Source organism: Toxoplasma gondii, chromosome XI, assembly GCF_000006565.2.
Source record: "Toxoplasma gondii ME49 chromosome XI, whole genome shotgun sequence".
NCBI classification, from domain to species: Eukaryota; Apicomplexa; class Conoidasida; order Eucoccidiorida; family Sarcocystidae; genus Toxoplasma; species Toxoplasma gondii.
This window is the reverse complement of record NC_031479.1, coordinates 4,301,387-4,318,284: the sequence shown is the minus strand read 5'-3', so window position 1 is coordinate 4,318,284 and position 16,898 is coordinate 4,301,387. Positions and strand designations below refer to the sequence as shown.

The 16,898-nt window shown below is 51.5% G+C and overlaps 4 protein-coding genes across 4 annotated transcripts; 2 read left to right on the top strand and 2 right to left on the bottom strand.

Moving 5' to 3' along the window:
• Positions 1-112: 112 nt before the first annotated feature.
• Positions 113-2,661, top strand: TGME49_314820 (atp synthase F1, epsilon subunit, putative). Its single transcript, XM_002364631.1, has 3 exons — positions 113-550; positions 1,715-1,809; positions 2,300-2,661. The coding sequence occupies exons 1-3, from the start codon at positions 486-488 to the stop codon at positions 2,359-2,361; spliced, it is 222 nt and encodes a 73-aa protein (XP_002364672.1). The 5' UTR covers positions 113-485; the 3' UTR covers positions 2,362-2,661.
• An 871-nt stretch (positions 2,662-3,532) lies between these two features.
• On the bottom strand, positions 3,533-8,898 carry RPL7 (ribosomal protein RPL7). The gene is made up of 5 exons (XM_002364630.2): positions 8,440-8,898; positions 7,003-7,131; positions 6,559-6,670; positions 5,368-5,610; positions 3,533-5,055 (listed from the first exon to the last, which is right to left on the bottom strand). Exons 1-5 carry the CDS (start codon positions 8,443-8,445, stop codon positions 4,769-4,771), a joined length of 777 nt encoding a protein of 258 aa, XP_002364671.1. The 5' UTR covers positions 8,446-8,898; the 3' UTR covers positions 3,533-4,768.
• Positions 8,899-11,724: 2,826 nt separating this feature from the next.
• Positions 11,725-14,674, bottom strand: TGME49_314800 (hypothetical protein). Its single transcript, XM_018782838.1, has 5 exons — positions 14,054-14,674; positions 13,653-13,857; positions 12,982-13,057; positions 12,460-12,558; positions 11,725-11,835 (listed from the first exon to the last, which is right to left on the bottom strand). Exons 1-4 carry the CDS (start codon positions 14,606-14,608, stop codon positions 12,495-12,497), a joined length of 900 nt encoding a protein of 299 aa, XP_018635357.1. The 5' UTR covers positions 14,609-14,674; the 3' UTR covers positions 11,725-11,835; positions 12,460-12,494.
• TGME49_314790 (small nuclear ribonucleoprotein G, putative) lies at positions 13,981-16,717 on the top strand. The gene is made up of 3 exons (XM_018782837.1): positions 13,981-14,691; positions 15,704-15,915; positions 16,274-16,717. Exons 1-2 carry the CDS (start codon positions 14,622-14,624, stop codon positions 15,913-15,915), a joined length of 282 nt encoding a protein of 93 aa, XP_018635356.1. The 5' UTR covers positions 13,981-14,621; the 3' UTR covers positions 16,274-16,717.
• Positions 16,718-16,898: the final 181 nt, after the last annotated feature.

Below are 16,898 nucleotides of genomic sequence, written 5' to 3'. Positions count from 1 at the left end.
ATGTTCGCGTATATGCGCGACACTCGAGTCACGCGAATTTGCTTTAACGTTGCGACTTTGCGTGGGGATCTCTGTTGCCGTTGATCCCTCTCCTCTGGTTTGCTGCATTTCGTTTCTAGAGCACAGATTTCTCCGACCCGTCCTTGCTGGCCGAGTTCAGTTTCTCAGAGACCACGGGCCCACACGTACGATGCCATTTTGACGGTGGTTTTGTCGCTTTTTCAAGGGCTTGGAACTGTTCCACATCGCGCTGCTGTTCCGAGCGAATCTTTGCTTTGCCTTCTCCAGACCACCCCTGATTGTCAGCTCCCCAGGAAGCTGCCGCCTCCGTGTCTCCCGTGTCTCAAGCAGAAGCGAGAGATCTGGTTTCTGCACAGTTGACTTCTCACCTGTGGTGGCCTGCCAGAGCTCTGGACTGTCGTGCAATTTCCACTTTTCTTCTACTTCTGTCTCTTCTCGCGTTCTCTTCTTTTTCTGCCTAAAAGATGTGGAGATCGAGTGGAGTCTCCTTCACGCGCTACGCGTCTGAGATGGCTGCGCTCTTGAGACAGTAAGAACGAACAGACACAGGCGACTTCTGGACGCCAAGTTCCTCAAAAATAAAGTAGTTTCGGTCTTGTTTTCTGTCGTGTACCGCACGTCTGGCCGCCTAACTCGTTTCAATGCAGGATCGCTGACGTCGACAAAGCATAGAAAGCCAATTTTTTTCGCTGTTCTTTCTCCGCTTTCTCTCCGTGATCTGTGAATGGTGACTCAGACAAGCGTGCAGGCGTTTTGACTTTCTGTTTAACTGCAAGCGATAACGCGGAAGAGTTGTGACGCGGGGACACTGACTCGCGTAGTGCTCCGGGGGTATGTCTTCGTCTCTTCATACGCGTTTAAATGATGTTCTGCGTCTGTTCTGTGCTCGATGTCTGCGTCGTCTGCAGTGCACTCGAAGCCAAAAGTACATGGACAGGTTGTTCTCTAAAGTGTTTAGGCCTCTCCACTCTCGCAGATCCATCGTTTTCCTGGAAGATCCAAGAGAGAATGCAGTGGGGAAAAGCGGCAAGACTCGGAAAGCATCTTGAGACTCTCCACTTGCACTCGCACACTCTACTCTGTATCTATCAGTTCCGGTTCCTGTCGATGTCTGTCAAATTTTGCATCGCCTTAGACCGAGCTCCTGGGGAGATTGTTGGCCTTCCTGGTGTGTATGGAATCTCCAGTGTTTCAGAGAGCGCCAGGCCGCTCGCGCAGGCAGCCACTTGATATGCCTCAGATCCACGGGAACCTGCTCTGTCTCGCCGCACAAGAGGGGAACTGCGCTTCTTTTCTTTTTACGTTGGGGGACTGACGAACGGCGCAGTTCTGGATGTTGCGCCAGCACCGTCGATCAGATACCGGACCTGGAACGCTTCCGCGGGTGCACAGAGAAAGATGGATTTTCTGGGTTTCCAGGAACTGCCTTTCGCTGGGGACGCCCACATCTGGTTTACGAGGGGGAGACCTGGAGGACTGCTCTCGTTCTGGTCTCGAAGGTCTTGGCTTCCCGGATGCAAGTTCCTTCGTGGTTTGTGTAATCGTGCCGAGTCCACTGAGTCTAGTAGAGGGTGAAGACTGCTCTCGAAGGACGTGAGAGCGCCCACAGGCTTTCTCGCAGAACGCCTCTTTTCAGAGAAGCTGGAGGGTGCGCTGAGGAGCCTTCCTCGCTTGTGGTTCTGTGTTTCTGCAGATGCCTCAAGGAACCGTACAGGACGCAAGCCATGCAGAGGAATCAAATTCATTTGAAGGAAACTGTGTACCAGCAAGGCCAGGTCCTCACGCGAGGTGTGTCTCCAGGCGAAGCCCGTGCGAGGGTGCAAAGTGAAACCTCTCGACTTTCAAGATGTTCTGGTTGCAAGTCCTAAAGCTGCTTTCTCTTTCGCCATATGCATTGAGATGCGGGTGAACGTGTCTGCAAATCGTGAACAAATCAACTTGCACACATATCGCGTATCCACGCATCTATGGTACAAACAGACATGCGGGCACATTTATATATATACATATATTTATATGAACGTACAGACATCGAACGGAAAAATACAGGTGTGAGTGGCGTGGTATGAATGCGTTTTTGAGGGATTTATATGACGTTTTGACGGAGAAGAACAGTCGTTAGTGGAGGCCCGTCCAGCGGTGGTGAGGGATTTCTTTTTCTTCGCAAAAGTCGCCCAGGAGGCGTTTTCAACAGTGTCGTTCCGAAATCGAGGAAACGGCAGGCAGCGAAAGGCCGTGATTCACTGCTGGGATTAAGGTTTTCTGTCTTTTTTTTCAGAGACATTCAACGACATCAAGAAGGCCTTTGAAGCAGCTGCGAAGCACGCGGGCGAGAAATAGGCGTGTTGAAAGGACGCGGACTTCGCCTTTTCTCAGTTTCTCAGTCTCGTTGATCTTTTTCCAGTGCGCTCGTTCAATCGAAAGCATTGTTTCACGTGCACATGAGTTTTCGCGGGAGTAGTTCCGCAAGGCAGTCTCAACAGCGGAAACATCACCTCGCCAGTGAAATAGCTGGGGAACAAGAATGTCAACGTGTGCCAGCAAAGGTGCAGAGTTTGGCTGAAAGGTTTTGTCTCTGGCTGTCGCGTACCGGTGGCATTCTGAGGCAGAGAACCCGGTACAAGGCCACTGCTATCGCCCAACAATTGGGGAGTCCTTTTCTGTGAAACATCCCGTCTCGCCGACAGTATGGTCTCCACGTACCAGGAGCCATGCGATCTACATAGTATAGTTAAACGCGAGACCGATCCTGCTAGAGATAAGTATACCGTAGACGGATGCGTAAAAGAGCGGCGAGAACCCATCTGGACACCACACGAAAAAGCGCAGCAGAGTCCGCTGAAGGGCTGGAAATTTCGGGGAAAAAATGCGGAAGCAAAACTTGAGCAGATAGGGATAGGTAGAGACTGTCGCAGTCAAGAGCACGTCCTGCTTTTTCGCGCGTATCCAGCGGCGTGTACCGTAGAGCATTCACGTATTTGTGGAAAGTGAAACGCACACATCTGGACAACTTGCAGACGCAACAGACTATGAGGATTCTGTCGCACTTGAAGGGTCAAATGCATGTTTAGCAGCGTCTCATGCGCTCGTTGAAACTCAGGCTTGTACCCGACAAGTGGACGACTGCGTGGTAGTTTGGTTTCTGCATCTTGGCAACATGGGGACAGCGACAGGTAGCAAAGTATAGATGGAGAGCAAGGCCTCTGAATGCTACACCTTCAACAACTCTGGGCTTACCCAAGAAATTCAGCCACACTGAGTAGCACGGTCAAAACTAGAAGACCACAACGTGCCTTTCTGTCCAGAAGTGGAAGAGATGATTCACAGAGTGGCGTTATTGCACCATGCTCGACGTCGTTCATCCACTGTTTTATTCGCTCTTCAAAATATCAACAAAGACACAGAGAAGCCAAATTCTCTCGCTCGTGCTGAAGAGCTGAATTGCAATTCCTGACACGCTAAGGGGGTCTCTTTTTGTCCGACAGAGGCATGTGTAACTTAAGTGCGGAAGCGCAGAACGAATTTAGGTCCTCTCGTTCTTGGAGTCTGATAAGAAGGATACGGCCATTGACTGCCAGCGGCCCCAGTGTCGTTCACTCAAGTTAGCAACAGCAAACGAAATCGGTGAAAGACCTCGACAAGAAGCGACACAGCCACAAATAAACCGTTGTCCATGGCTACTGGAGACGGACTAAAGAAAAATTTCATGGTTTCTCAAGGAGTGAAACAGTCCGGTGAACTAGTCATCATTTGCACCCACGGAATGATACGCCAGGTATCCACCACTACACTTTCATGCTCGAAAGACTGCTATCGGTCTCGTTCACAGTGGAATGGGCCGACCGACTCTCTCCTGTCTCCACTTCGATGCGGGTCGCTTAACAGTTCATCTGCTTTCTTGCGCTTTCCTCTGTCAGAAGAATCCGTGGACTCTGTTGTTGAGGCCGCAAGAGAGTGTCTTTCAGGGGCAGACGCTTCTCTGTCGAGGAACGTCTCGTAAATTGTGTATGTGACTGATCAGACAAAGACACACCACTGTTGCGTTTCTTTCTCAACTGTTATCACGTACTCTCCCCCGCACAGATTCTCTGTCGCCCGTCGAGTGGCGTTCTGTCCAGTTAACTGTTATTTAACGGTACAAATGAACTTGTGACGCGAAGCCATTACGTCGATCTACGAGTGAACTGAAAAAGGCTCCTCGCCGTGTGGAAGGAACCCCGTGCGCAGACGACTTTGCCCACAGAATATCCTCAGCTCCAATGACTTCCTTGGTACGTGTCTTGACGGGGTTCTGTGCAGGATGCATCACGCGCAACAAAGTTGGGCTTACAGTGCAATCCGGGTGCTTGCGAAAAGGAATTCACAGGCTATTGCATTCTATTTCTGCTTGTTGAGCATCAGATGCATTTTGCATGCTGTACCTGTGCATAGCTTAAAAATCAGAATGTCGCTCGTGTGCAGCTCGACATGTCTAGTCCTCTTTATCTATGCACCTGATTTTATGAAGTCTGCTCTCTTTGCTTTTGCCTCGCGAAGAGAGCTTCCGATTCCCGGCATATCTCCGTCGCTTCCGCCGCGCTTTTCGAATACACGGCCGGCAACGACCGTCTCTGTTTTTCTCCAGAAGTCACTGTTACGATTGGACGGTGAGAGTTGGATGCGCAGTTGCTTCACTACAGAACAAAGACACCACGTGCACGAGATTCAGCGGCCCTCGGCCACCCTCCCGCGCGGACGCCGTCTGCTTTTAGATCATTCGCTGGACCAACTCGTTGATCATTTCCTCTCTGTTACCCCAGTCTCCCTTGCGGGGCTCGTTGTAGCCGTGGCGCTTGCTGGTGAATCCCTTGCGGGGAGAGTTGAGCTTAAACGGCCACAAAAAGTTGTTCGCCTGCTTGAAGTACGGGCCGCAAGTGTAGATTTCGTGAACCAAATCCTCGACTCCGTGGATGCCGTACTTGCCCAAGTGCTGGGACACGATGTCGTTCGCTTGCAGGCGGATGCGCGAGTGGGCGCCGGGCTTGCCGACCTTAGCTACGAAAAAATACAATGAAATACCACAGGTTCCACTTATTCCCAAGTTGCCTCCCTCCTGTTGAGAACCCACTCGCGCGTAAAGGCACGCGGTCAAACAGCCACATAAAACATATACAAGTTCACACCTTCACACCCACATAAGGATCGACATCTACAACAGACCTAGTTTGTATACACCTACAAATATGCATGCACAGGTACCTGTACGGGACTTTGGACACCTGGCATGTCCTAGGAAGATATACACAAATATATAACGTGTACGAGACAGAAAAAAGCACACTTGACAAGAAATGAAGAGTTGCTTACCGTAGCCACGCTTGTAGATGAGCTGGCGGATAGTTTTCAGGGTCGGGTAGCCGTAAGTGATGAAGGGCTGGACAGCCTTCAACATTTCAATGGTGGCTTTGTTGACCTTGATGAAGACCGCGTTGTGGAGCTGGCGCAGCCGGAAGAGACGGAGAATCATCTTCGGCTTGGGAGCAAGCTTGTTGATACCCTTGATGCGAGTGGCCAGGATAACCTTTGCCTCGGGTTCCTTGTAGAAGCCACCTGAAAAGAACGCGTCGTTGCAAAACCGTGAACACAGGAGTGCGAAATGAGAGGCACAGCCGTTCCACATCCACAGAGCGACCGACGGGGACAGACATACACCCCCACGAAAATACTTCGAGAACACTGTAGAGTTCTCCACAGAAACACGCTGAGGTCGAGGTATACGCGGAGAAAGAACTCTGAGTCTCCCCAAAGAGCCGACACAAATGAACAGCTCGCAAGACCATGGACGTTTGACATCGATAAAGGCACGAGATCGAGTGGCGGCGAACAGACGCCACGCGATGCACAGCAACAAGGTGAAGGAGGAGGCAGCACAGAGAAAAAACACAACGCTAACGAACGGTCGCGGATCAGTAAGCGATTGGAAACGTAATTCGACAGCATTCTCAGAACTCCGTCGGTAAGTGCTTGTCATCCCACGCGACTCGGGACACCCTCAGAACCACGAGGGTACACGGGAGGATGTCTTCCCCTGAATGGGCACAAAAATCAACTGCCGGGTAGGCGACAACTCAGTCCACAACACGCAAGCTTATCACTGCGGCTTATGTTCAGACAGGGCCTTGAACTGTAAACTCTCAGGAGGGCAGGGCTTGCCGATAAACGGGAACGTGAACAATTACAAAGTGATACAGAAAAAAAACTGCGAATATGAAGCTGCAATAACCATCCAGCGAAGCACAGCACAGCATCATCGAAGCGCCTAGAACACGTACAATGTACAATCTAACACACACACAACATTTTCCGAAAAAGCCACAGGGTTGATATTTTCTGAAAAGCGTTGAATCTGTATTGAAAGCATGTACCGCAGACGGGAAGAAGACTATTATTATGGCACGCCCTAACTCGTGATTTCACACCGTCTGCACTTTTAGTGCTGCATCTGCCGAGATAGGCATCGACAAACAGATAACGTACGTTTCTTCTGTCTAAACTCACCCTTCGCCTTGGCCTCGCGCTTCAGCTTGATGAGGTTCTCTCTCTCCTTCCTGTACTCGCTGACATACTTGTATGTCCTCATCTTGAGCGCATGACGCTGTGCATGAACCTTCTGAAAAGAGAGGGAGATTGGAAAAAGCACACACAGAACGCGATCTTATTCCCTGCTTTCAAGCGCCTCTCGCGCTCGCTGCGTGCAATTCTTCCCTCTGCTTCCTTGCCTCAGGAAACCCTGCTGGAAAGGCCGCCCGTAAACTTCTCAAAACTTGCGCTGCGACACACACCCACAACACCGAGGACAGCTCTGGCGGACCTGCCCATTTACCCTGGCCCCGCAGAGACCCGGATATAAGCCGAACCGTTCACGCGGCATACACTGCGTGTCCACTCAGATGTCTCTACCATCTACAGAACAGAAAACGTATGTCTTTCGCCTCCACGCACCTTTGCGTGGGCTTCCTTCGCCTGCTTCATCTTGTTGAGAAGCTTGACGTCCCGGGCGATCTTGGTCTTGGTCCGCTCGGGGACGGGGACGCCCTCCATGGGCCGCAACAGCTTCACAGAGTACCGGTCCTGAAAAGGAGATAAACGAAACACGCACCAACAATGGCCCCGGTATACACGCAAGATAACTACACACAGCAGCACGGTGACGCCGACCTGTAGGCAACGCGAATCGCCCACTGAGTTCCCTTGACTTATTTTCTTCATGTGCAATGCGTGTCACTTTCGTCTCCTGCTTCTGAAGAAAATGTCAGGCAAAGAAAGTCAGTCCTCATCAACAAGAAGCTGGAGGTGGACGAGAACCTGGCGACAGGTGACGCGAACTCGGCCTGCCTCCACAACACGAATTTAACAAACCTTCTTTCACCTTGGACCCTCGTGGATGAATTTGGAATTTACAGGAAATCCTACGGGGACACACGCGACCCGGGCACTGTGCACAACCCCTACAGACGCGTAATCTCGAACCGGGGAGTACAGAACTCTCGAATGAAAACGCTACAGGAAGCGCTTCATAGGGAAAACACACGAAAGAATTTTTGCAGCGTTCACGTCTCCGGTCCATGCGTTGCAACCACGCGACGGCGACACCTCCGATCGCCGACACCGGGGCGACGGTTCTGCATACTGGAGCTGCACTGAACACATGACTGTTTTGCAGTCAACAGCGGCCACGGAACAGTTCCACAGAAACTGATTCCGGCACTCCACGAACGCTCAAAACATCCACAATCTTTAAAAAAAGTGTGCATTGAGGCGCGCTCTGTTGCTCTGGAGTGGCCTCCACCCTCCCCGCACCATGTATGCTGTGCAACTCCAGCGACAAATGTTGGTTTCTGCCGCGCAACCAAACTCAGCCAAACGACAAAAACGAAAATATCCATCTTTCTTCCCCAGCATCTGGGATGTACAGCGAGCCGGCGATCTTGTCGCATCCACCGCATGCGCGCCTGGCCACGGTTCCAGAGCAAGCAGGCAACGACGCTTAGTAAAGCGGGAACTCCCTGGTTAACGCCTCTTCGCCGGGGACGTTTTCCGAAAAAACACACGAAAGAGACTTGGAAACAAAAACGCCTCGAAAAGCTCCGCACAGAATCGGCGACGGCCGGCCCCAGAAAAATGATGCTGTGGGGGGAGTGTACATACACGGCCAGAACCCGATTTCCCTCTGTGTACACGCTGGCCAAGTGTCGCAAAACTCAGCCTTATAAGGTGAGGATGACAAGGACTTGTTTCACATCGAAGGACGCGAATACCTTTGTGGATCAGAGAACTCCAAATTGTCGATCTCTTCTCCGTCCGTGACGGGCCGGTCGCGGGCGCCAAGGCGCCCTCCCGCGCTGAAACACTGGGTTTTCTCTGGGGAAACGGACTTACCGCCATTGTGTAAAAACGAGGGGAAGACTCGCGGACGATCGGAACGAAGCCAAAAGCGCAAGAAAAGAAGAACAGGACAGACTGTTTCCCAAAGGTCCTCTTGCTGCGTCGTGGCGAATCTCAGCTCTATCACTGTAGTAGGGTGGCCAACGCATGCACATCACGGAAATTCTTCCCCGCAAACGCGTGCGCAGGGCGTCACGGAGGGAGACGGAGGAAGAGGGTGAGAGGGCGAGATCTTGACAGCATTCCGCGGGCAGATTGGCCCAGCCAGAAAGCTGGTTGCTGCCGTATTGCCTTTCCGACGCTCGAGAGCCTCACATAATTCCTCACCACCGACGTGCGTGCCAAGGCGCCTGTTGGTTTACGAGATTGTCACCGGCGTGGTGCAGAGAAACGGACGCTCTTTTTGTGGGCAGCTTGGTATTAGCGTCGGCAAGAAAGTGAAAGAAGCGCGGCCTACATGTCCTCAGGGCCCTGTTTCATAGGCCTGTTTGTTCCGTTGAGAACTTCTTTGAGACATGGCAATTAGGCAAACTTGCGGGAGTCTACAGTGGTGAGACTGCGTTTTTCTGCGTGATTTCGCAGGAGAACGGAAAAAAATTCGCAAGAGATTAACACGTTGCACACGACTGCGAGACGCGGCACAAGGCTACACATCTGCTTAGAGCGAGCGCTGGTACATTAACCGAAGAAGCCAGCCAGGAGAACCGACGTGCTCATGAACCTTTTGTCACTTTCAGGGCCTTTTTATTCAGATTAGTAAAAAAAAAGAAGTTCTTGGTTTTCACGCTTTCCCCACCCCACACGCTCAACCTGAAGGCTGCACGGGAATGTTTCATTCAGGGACGGCGGGGAGAAGCTCCGCCTTTGTCAGTTAAAATGCTATGTGTGAAAAGTGTTGAAATAGTCGTGTCTCATCTGGGATGAGTTGTCCAGGGTACAAAGTGGCCTGAGAACCGTTCGTCCTCCTCCGTTCTTCTCCTAGGAGCTGTAGCTCACTGTGAGATCTGATGCATGAGCTGCGGTACGAACACCTGGTGACAATTTGTTCCCGACCTGCCATTGAAAATTGTGGATGTATAAACAGAACCAGAGGCTCCACGTTTACAGATCCAGAACTTGACGGAAATCGAACGAGCTTCCACTCCTTGACCCATCTGGGTCTGCGCAACATTAAAGATTGAGCATTCACGAATGGAGGAAGATGACCTAGAAACTGTGAGAGGATGGGACTAAAGTTGCCGTCACATGGTTTCGGTTTCTCTTGACACAGAAAAGAGAGACACCGTGGAAGGCTGTTTAGCAGCGGTACAGCCGAGAGAACACGAAACGATGAGGCAACAACGTACAGACAACAAGCCGCAGACCTGGGTTCAGAACACTTCACACCTCCGCGTATACAATCAAACAAATCTCGAACGAAAGGAGTCTATGGTTTTGGACAGAAAAAAGGGATCACAACAGTTACCTCCAGAACTTCCCCTGCTACATGCCAACTGCAATCTCTGGAGGCAAATGTCTATAATCACCGTCGTCAACACTCCTCTGCTCGACCCAACGATAAAAATGCACATCCGATGTAATGGACAGTTTTCGCCCATGGAGGACTTTACAGAAACACCCACCCTGCGTGTCGTTAGTCTCCATTGAAGACTTGTATGACTATGTTTTCCGCAGTCGTATCTACGTCTACCACCTTCATATAACTCTTGCTCTGTGCAGACGCAAGTCCTTTCACCGATATTCAGGTATACCGGTATACTCCCCCATTGTTGTCCCAGTCTTTATGCTGTGGATCGCACTCTGTTGATTTGCTTTCTTTTTGTTTAGGTGCTGCTCGATTCCTCACTAGACAAATCCGGTAACGCACTCTGTTGATTTGCTTTCTTTTTGTTTAGGTGCTGCTCGATTCCTCACTAGACAAATCCGGTAACTTTCTTGTGGGGGGGAAAATGCTGGTATTTACAAATATTCAGAGAGACGAACGGACCAGTCAATCGGCACCGACAGGCAGTCGTCGGTGTCCTCTGTCTCCCGCAAATGTCGCGTCGTTCGTATTCGTGCACCAGAGAGTTCTCAACACAACAGGGAATTTTTAGGAGCCAGACATTTGGCGAAACTTCTATTTTTGCGATTCGTGTTTGCGTCTCGTCGTTTTTTCAACGGGTGGACGTGCTCCCCTTTAGATACCTGACACGCTTCCGTTTACCGCAGAGGCACACTAACAGAGACTTTCGTACCCATTTAGTATAAGCATGCATCTAGTCTGTCCGCAGAGATATGCAAAACTTTGAAGGGAGATCGTGCAACGACGAGAGCCACTAACGCACATCCCATTGCCTCTTCTGCATCACGCATGCACATGATGTGCGTGCATTTGTGTAGATGCATATATATATATATATGTATATATATATATATATATATACTTCCACATGTATTCATGCATAAGACTAGGTGTGCAGGGTCCGCTCACGGAGCTGGCACCAGTCTTGCGTCTTCGTCACCTACACTACCTTCTGTGTGTTCTGGCGAGCATATACGGCAAAGTCGAGCGGACTCACCTTGTTCTTGTTCTGTTTAGAGTTTGAATTCTACCGCAGACGTGTTCGAGAAATAAACAATGGATTCAGGTCCCGGTACAAATTCGCGAGTGCTCTTCCGCAAATGTGCACTCCTGCCTACAAGCTTTCGACTCGTGGACGTACCTGTGGATCTTCCATTGGATACATACTGGCCGTGGAAGCGGTGAGCTGTTTTTTGGCCGGATTCTGTGCGTGTTGTTTTTCTTGTATCGAGGCTACGCTGTACGGGAATGTGTGTGAATTCATTTTGCCGCAGGCTTTTCGTGAATTTCTCTAGTCCACCAGGAGAGGCAGCAGACAGGGGAATCGAGTCCCCAAAACAAAACTTCAGTATGCACAGCAATGATCTGCGTGAATAACTTCGAGTTCCGTTTTTTCCAGACTCCGCATCTGATACTCCGTTGTTCGCAGTTCAGTCTTCTGTTCTACCCCCCACGCGCATTACTTCCCACCAACACAAAATGTGAGATTGACAAGTTTCCAGTTGCTTGTTCGTTTTTCTCACGAACAGTCTTCCTTCCCGCAGCTCCGTTCTGCAGAGATCCCCATTTTTCGCGCGACCATTTCCGGTTTCTGTTTGGCCAGCATCAACTCCTGAATCATCAAAACCTCTGCTCTCCAGTGCCTCGAGTCTACCGAAAAAAACGGGCTGCTCCCTTCCGCGTCGAGCTCCTTTCCACAGTTCCTCGAAAAAACATCAGCTCGCCATCTCGGGGAAGCATTCAGCCACTGTCTTGTTGTGCTTGTTCGCTGCATGCTCGTTCAGCTGCGCGACGCTCTGCGTCTTCATGAACGGCTGCATGCAGACCTAAAACAACATACAGAGCATTCGGAGAAATGCGTTCTGGCGCCTATTCCAGACCAGACTGGAACTTGACTGGCCTCTGAGCGGGTGTCTCTCGGTCCAGAACTGTATAACTCCAGTCGAACAAACACACCACAGCACCGAATAGACTGAGGTGACTCCAGGCCTCAGCCACAGACACGTGTTCTATGCTTGCCATCCATACAGCACGAGAAGACGAACAGGACCACAAGAAGAACGGCAAAACCTTAAACCGTGGAGACGGCCGCCGCGAAAGACAACATCAGAAAAGCCTACAACGCACGGTGGAAACCTGTGAGAGACCCGCCCTTCGATTTGCAGACGTCTGACTGCGCACCTGCAGAATCGAGAGATGCGTTTTTTGTACGTCTACTCTCTCCTTCGCGTGCGTCTACTCCACGGACTTTTTGTGTCGACCGTGTCCGGTTGTTCATTTTAAGAGGTTTACGGACAAAACCCAGCGGGAAAAACTTGGAGAACATTCTTTTACTCTTTCTTGTGACAGGCACACACACTAGACAGCCACGAGCGGTCAATTCCAAGCCGGTTTCGCGTGTTCCGGACGAACCAAGTTCCCTCGGCCTTCCCGCAAATCTTGAAACGTACTTTGCACTTGATCGACATGGCCGCCTGGTTCGACTTCAGCTGCGACTTGGGCTCCTTCGACTTGGCCTCGTCAGCGCGAGCACGCGCGGTGTTTTTCTTCTACAGAAAGTTCCAGAAACGTACAAGAGAACCGAAGGAGATACGTCGCTTGGACACACGAGGTAAACGGCAGATTTACCCACCACGGGATCTTTCTCTCGAGCGGCTGCGCTTTCTGGCGAGGAGACAAACATGCGTGCTGTTCGCCACTGCTTCACACGCAAAACTGACGTTGACCTGCCGCAGCGCTGGAAATAAACCAAGTTAGCTGCACCACCCCTTCCACAAAAATGTGTCCACAGTAATACATCGTGACATTCATAAGCGTACATACACATATACATATATATATATATACATACATACATATCATGGCGAATGAGGATGTGCACATGCGACCCTTGATGTAAGTTGAGAGACTTTTATCTGAGGTGGAACGATTCGTCTCGTGCAACTTAAGACATTTTGTGTTCCAGAACTTACGCACGCATTGCTTCCCTTTCCCATCTTCTTGGGCGCGTTGCAGGAGAATCGAAAAAGTTACCGCCCTGACGTATTCCTGTCGTGTAGCGCACAGCATGCACGCATTAACAACGCTTGCAGTAGATGCTGAAAAGCCGAGAGAAAAGGCTTGGTGTCGAAATTTGGAACAGCCGCGTTCGACAAGCGTAACCAAGGAGTTCACACACAAGAAACAGGCTGTAATAAGTGTGGCTGAATCTCTGACCGGGTCAGAGAAACAGGGCGGAGGCCGACGAAAGTCGCGCTTCTCGCGGGCTGGGGCAAGGCAGAAATGGAGAGAAACAGCATTCACGCTAGACTAGATGGAGTTCCACGCAAAATGAGGAGAGGAGGAAGGACGAAAAAAACAAAAGATGCCGCTGTGAATGGGAAGATGAAATCGAGTTGCAGCACAACGCGAGGGCGATGCCAAGGGGATCCTGGGGCACCCGCTCCTGTCAAGTTGCCTCTCCCGCTTAACCTGAACTCCACCAAGTGTGGAGACGACAAACGGATCTCGGCTCGGTTGCAAGCGGTGTGTGTCTGCGAATCTTGTTGCAAAAAGATCCGAGAGAAAACAGAAAACGTCTTTTCCGGCCGCGGCTTTTATTCGGAGAGGCTGCCGACGCTGCATGCACAGTGGGGTCGCCCACTTTTCTCCGTGCTCTGGTTCGCAGAGAGGCTGGTGAGCGAAAGAAGAGAGGCGCGGAAAAAGGCGGAGGAAAAGTGGAATTGAGAGCCGAACAGGCCAGCGATTGTGTGCTTGGAGGAGAGGTTGATGATGGCTAGCAAATGGTTCGTCTTTCTGGTTGGAGAGCGAAGGACCGAGAGAAACGGAGATCGATCTTGCATGAAGACCTGCATGCGTTACACAGGGGAGGCGTTTGCGCCACGCTGAAGAAAATCCTACGCCGTTTCTGTGGGTGGGAGAAGCGGCGACGCTTTTGCGAGAAAGTGAAAGACAGAGGAGCAGAGAGATCCGACAGAAAGGAAAAAGGCAGCCTGGAAAAACACGGTTTTCTGCCCTGTCTTGTTTCTCTTTTTCTTCTCTCACTTGAGAAAGTGGAACGAAGCTTCCTGTTTTCTTAAAAGCCTTGGCCACCCGGTCTCGCCACGCACTTCGCCGTTTGAAACAGTCTAAGGAACTTGGTTCTGAAGTCGGTTCCTCTTCTCCTTTCCCAGCCTTTTTCAGACTGAGATTGCACTCCATCGTCGCCTCTTTCTTCGACACTCTGCGTAGAAACATTTCCTCTCTTTCCGCCTCCTGCTGTCTGCATGTTCTCTTCCGTTTTCTATGCTGCAAAGAGGCGCGGAGAGCGAAGGCCCCAGTAGCTTGCCTGCGGTTTCTTGTCCACCCCCCATTCCCTTTTCTTATTAGAAAACTGCGTGGTTTTTCAGGGCGCCTGACGCTCTTCTCGGCGCCAGGCCCGGTTCCCCTCACAGTGTCTCCATCCAACGAGTGCAACGAAGAGAACCCCCATTCGCTTTCTCTCTGTTCTCTCTCTCTGTCGCACTGGCCTTCACTTTCCTTCCCCGTTATCTCCGCGAGCTCGACGCATCGCCAAGCGGCTCTCCTCTCCCTCTCCTCTGTCTTCAATTCACTCTTCATCTTCCCTGCCACTATGCCGGGTGTTATGGGCAAGGCCGGTCCCGCCGCGGACCTCCGCCGCTTCATGGAGAAGCGCCTCGATGGTAAGAGTTCAGACTTTCACAAGCTCCCCTTTCTCTTGAGTATCTCCCAGGACTTGGACTGTGCGTTCAGGTCTCGAAGGCTTGCATCCGCAGGATCTCTGCGCAAATGGTCCGTTTTCTGCAGCACTGTTTAAATCGAGTCGAAAAAAAACGAGAGAGTCAGGGAGAAGAGCAGAAAAACGCTCTGGCATATCGGCAGAAGAACACGACTGGGGCCGTACGAATGTAAAACGCTTTACAAACAGACCCAGTCGCTCGCGTAAATACCATCCAGATATCGATCGGGACTTTCTCTTTCCAGAGGCACCCTCTCCAGACTTGCTTGCTCTGTATCTCCTGTACGCCGGAGTCTCCCCTCGCTAAGCTGCATTTGTCTCGCTCTATCATCTGTTAAGTTCCCCTCGCGCTTCTTAAGGTGATCCCTCGTCTGACAAGTCTCCTTTTTGTACTAGTTCAAGGGTCCTCTGCGATACGCCGGAGGCATCGACCCTAGGCTGCATTCGTCGCGCAGTTCTTTGCCGGCTCGACTTCCACCACGGATACACTCTCAATGCGAAACATTCTGTTTTTCGATCTGAAGTTCCCTGCGCGTTTTGTGTCCTCCCTTGCATGTATGGTGCCTGCGACAGTGCGTCCAGCAACCGCACTTGCTCCTCACCACTGTCGGTGCTGCTTCTGTTCGCTTCTCTCCTTTTCTCGTGCTCTCTCTTCTTCGCTCTTCTGCTTTCTTCTCGCCTGGGTCCCCCCTCCCGCCCGTGATGTCGTCCTTGTTTTCGTTCGTGTTCTCTCTCCTGTTCCGCCTTTGCTATCCCTCCGGTTCTCTCTCGTTTTTTCTCCGCTCTGCTCGCTGTTGTGTTCTCCCTCTTGTTCCCCTCTTCTTCTCTTGCGTGTCTCCCGCGTTGCAGGTGTCTCGTGGCTTTTCAAGTTCCTGTCAAAGTGCGTCCTTTTTTCGCTTCGTGTGGACAAATGGTGAACTCTGCACTGTCTCCCGCGTTCTCTGTCTCTCTTCCAGTCCACCTGAGTGGCGGGCGCCGGGTGGTTGGTGTGCTGCGAGGCTACGATACTTTCATGAACATCGTGTTGGAAAACACCGTCGAGGTCAAGGGGAACCCAGCGAACTCCGCAAGCAGCGGAGGAACTGAAACGAACGAAATCGGATTCGTGGTAGTTCGCGGGAACTCCATTCTGTACTGGGAGTGCCTCGACAAAGTCCGCACATGGTAAGCCGCAGACTCTCCACACCAGCAGAAAAGCGACGCCCCGTGTGAAGGGGGAACACACCGGAAGCGACGCCGGACAGCAGGAGATCGCAGAGAGACAGGGAACGCCGAGAAAAGCAAGAGAGAGGGGAAGAAAAGGCCGAGAGGAGAACGACGCACGAAGAGCTGGAAGAAAGTGGATGGAGAGAAGACAGCGAGGGTGGAAGAGCAAGACTGGGCGAAGCGCCTGCGTCAGCGGCAGGTTCCAGGGTGCCCGAGTGCTTTAGAGGGAAGGAGGCGAAAGGACGAGAGCAGGGAGATCTGAGAGGAAACGCGTCCTGAATTGTCTGCGTTGCATTGTTCCTTTTCTGTGTCACCTGCAGAACGGTCTAAGACCAGTGTTTCCCCGTCTCTCCAAACCCCGGTTGAAGGTCCTTCTTGGCACTGAATGCTGTCTCGCCGCAATGAAGAGGAGACACGAGCGAGCGATCAGCTTCTTTTCGCGAGAGCGGAGCTCGTGTACTTAGCTCGGGGCACCCAGGTGCAGGTACATGTTCGCGGTCACACCACCAGAGGACTCCGAGTTTCTCCGCCTTTTGGCGCTCGCGCTTTTTCTTTGTCTTGCTCTGTTTGCGCAAGCGCAATGCGATTTCTGCGTTGTTTCTTGTGTGAATGTGTTTGGGAGGAGACCGCTTCCCCGTCTTCGCTTCAAGTTTGTACCTCATTCTGTCATTTCCCTCTCTCAAGTGACTCTTGTAGCTCACGGCCTCTATGGATATCGTTCGTCCTTCGTCGCCGTCGGTTTCACCTCTAGCGTGGTCAAGTTCACCTGATCAACAATGAGACAGAGGGCGGAATTCAAGCGCCTACCGCTCTTTTCCTAGCCGGTAGTCACAGGCAGACGCCGAAAGAATCCAGGCATTTTCAAAACGTCTAGACGAGTAGGCAGCTCCGTCACGAAAGCACACACGGCGTAGGCTGAGTGAGCAGGCAGGACACACCCCGCGG

Bases quoted from the DNA above. Each gene is read 5' to 3' on its own strand.
- TGME49_314820 (XM_002364631.1), top strand. From the start codon at position 486: ATGTGGAGATCGAGTGGAGTCTCCTTCACGCGCTACGCGTCTGAGATG. The intron at 551-1,714 runs GTAAGAACGAAC...GTGTTTCTGCAG, and splicing joins ATGGCTGCGCTCTTGAGACA to ATGCCTCAAGGAACCGTACA. The intron at 1,810-2,299 runs GTGTGTCTCCAG...CTTTTTTTTCAG, and splicing joins AGGCCAGGTCCTCACGCGAG to AGACATTCAACGACATCAAG.
- RPL7 (XM_002364630.2), bottom strand. The intron at 6,671-7,002 runs GTGCGTGGAGGC...CTCTCTTTTCAG, and splicing joins CGAAGGAAGCCCACGCAAAG to AAGGTTCATGCACAGCGTCA. The intron at 5,611-6,558 runs GTGAGTTTAGAC...CGTTCTTTTCAG, and splicing joins GCGCGAGGCCAAGGCGAAGG to GTGGCTTCTACAAGGAACCC.
- TGME49_314800 (XM_018782838.1), bottom strand. From the start codon at position 14,608: ATGAAGAGTGAATTGAAGACAGAGGAGAGGGAGAGGAGAGCCGCTTGG. The intron at 13,858-14,053 runs GTGAGAGAAGAA...TAACGCATGCAG, and splicing joins GCTTCGTTCCACTTTCTCAA to GTCTTCATGCAAGATCGATC. The intron at 12,559-12,981 runs GTAAGTTCTGGA...AACTTTCTGTAG, and splicing joins GAAAGGGAAGCAATGCGTGC to AAGAAAAACACCGCGCGTGC.
- TGME49_314790 (XM_018782837.1), top strand. From the start codon at position 14,622: ATGCCGGGTGTTATGGGCAAGGCCGGTCCCGCCGCGGACCTCCGCCGC. The intron at 14,692-15,703 runs GTAAGAGTTCAG...TCTCTCTTCCAG, and splicing joins CATGGAGAAGCGCCTCGATG to TCCACCTGAGTGGCGGGCGC.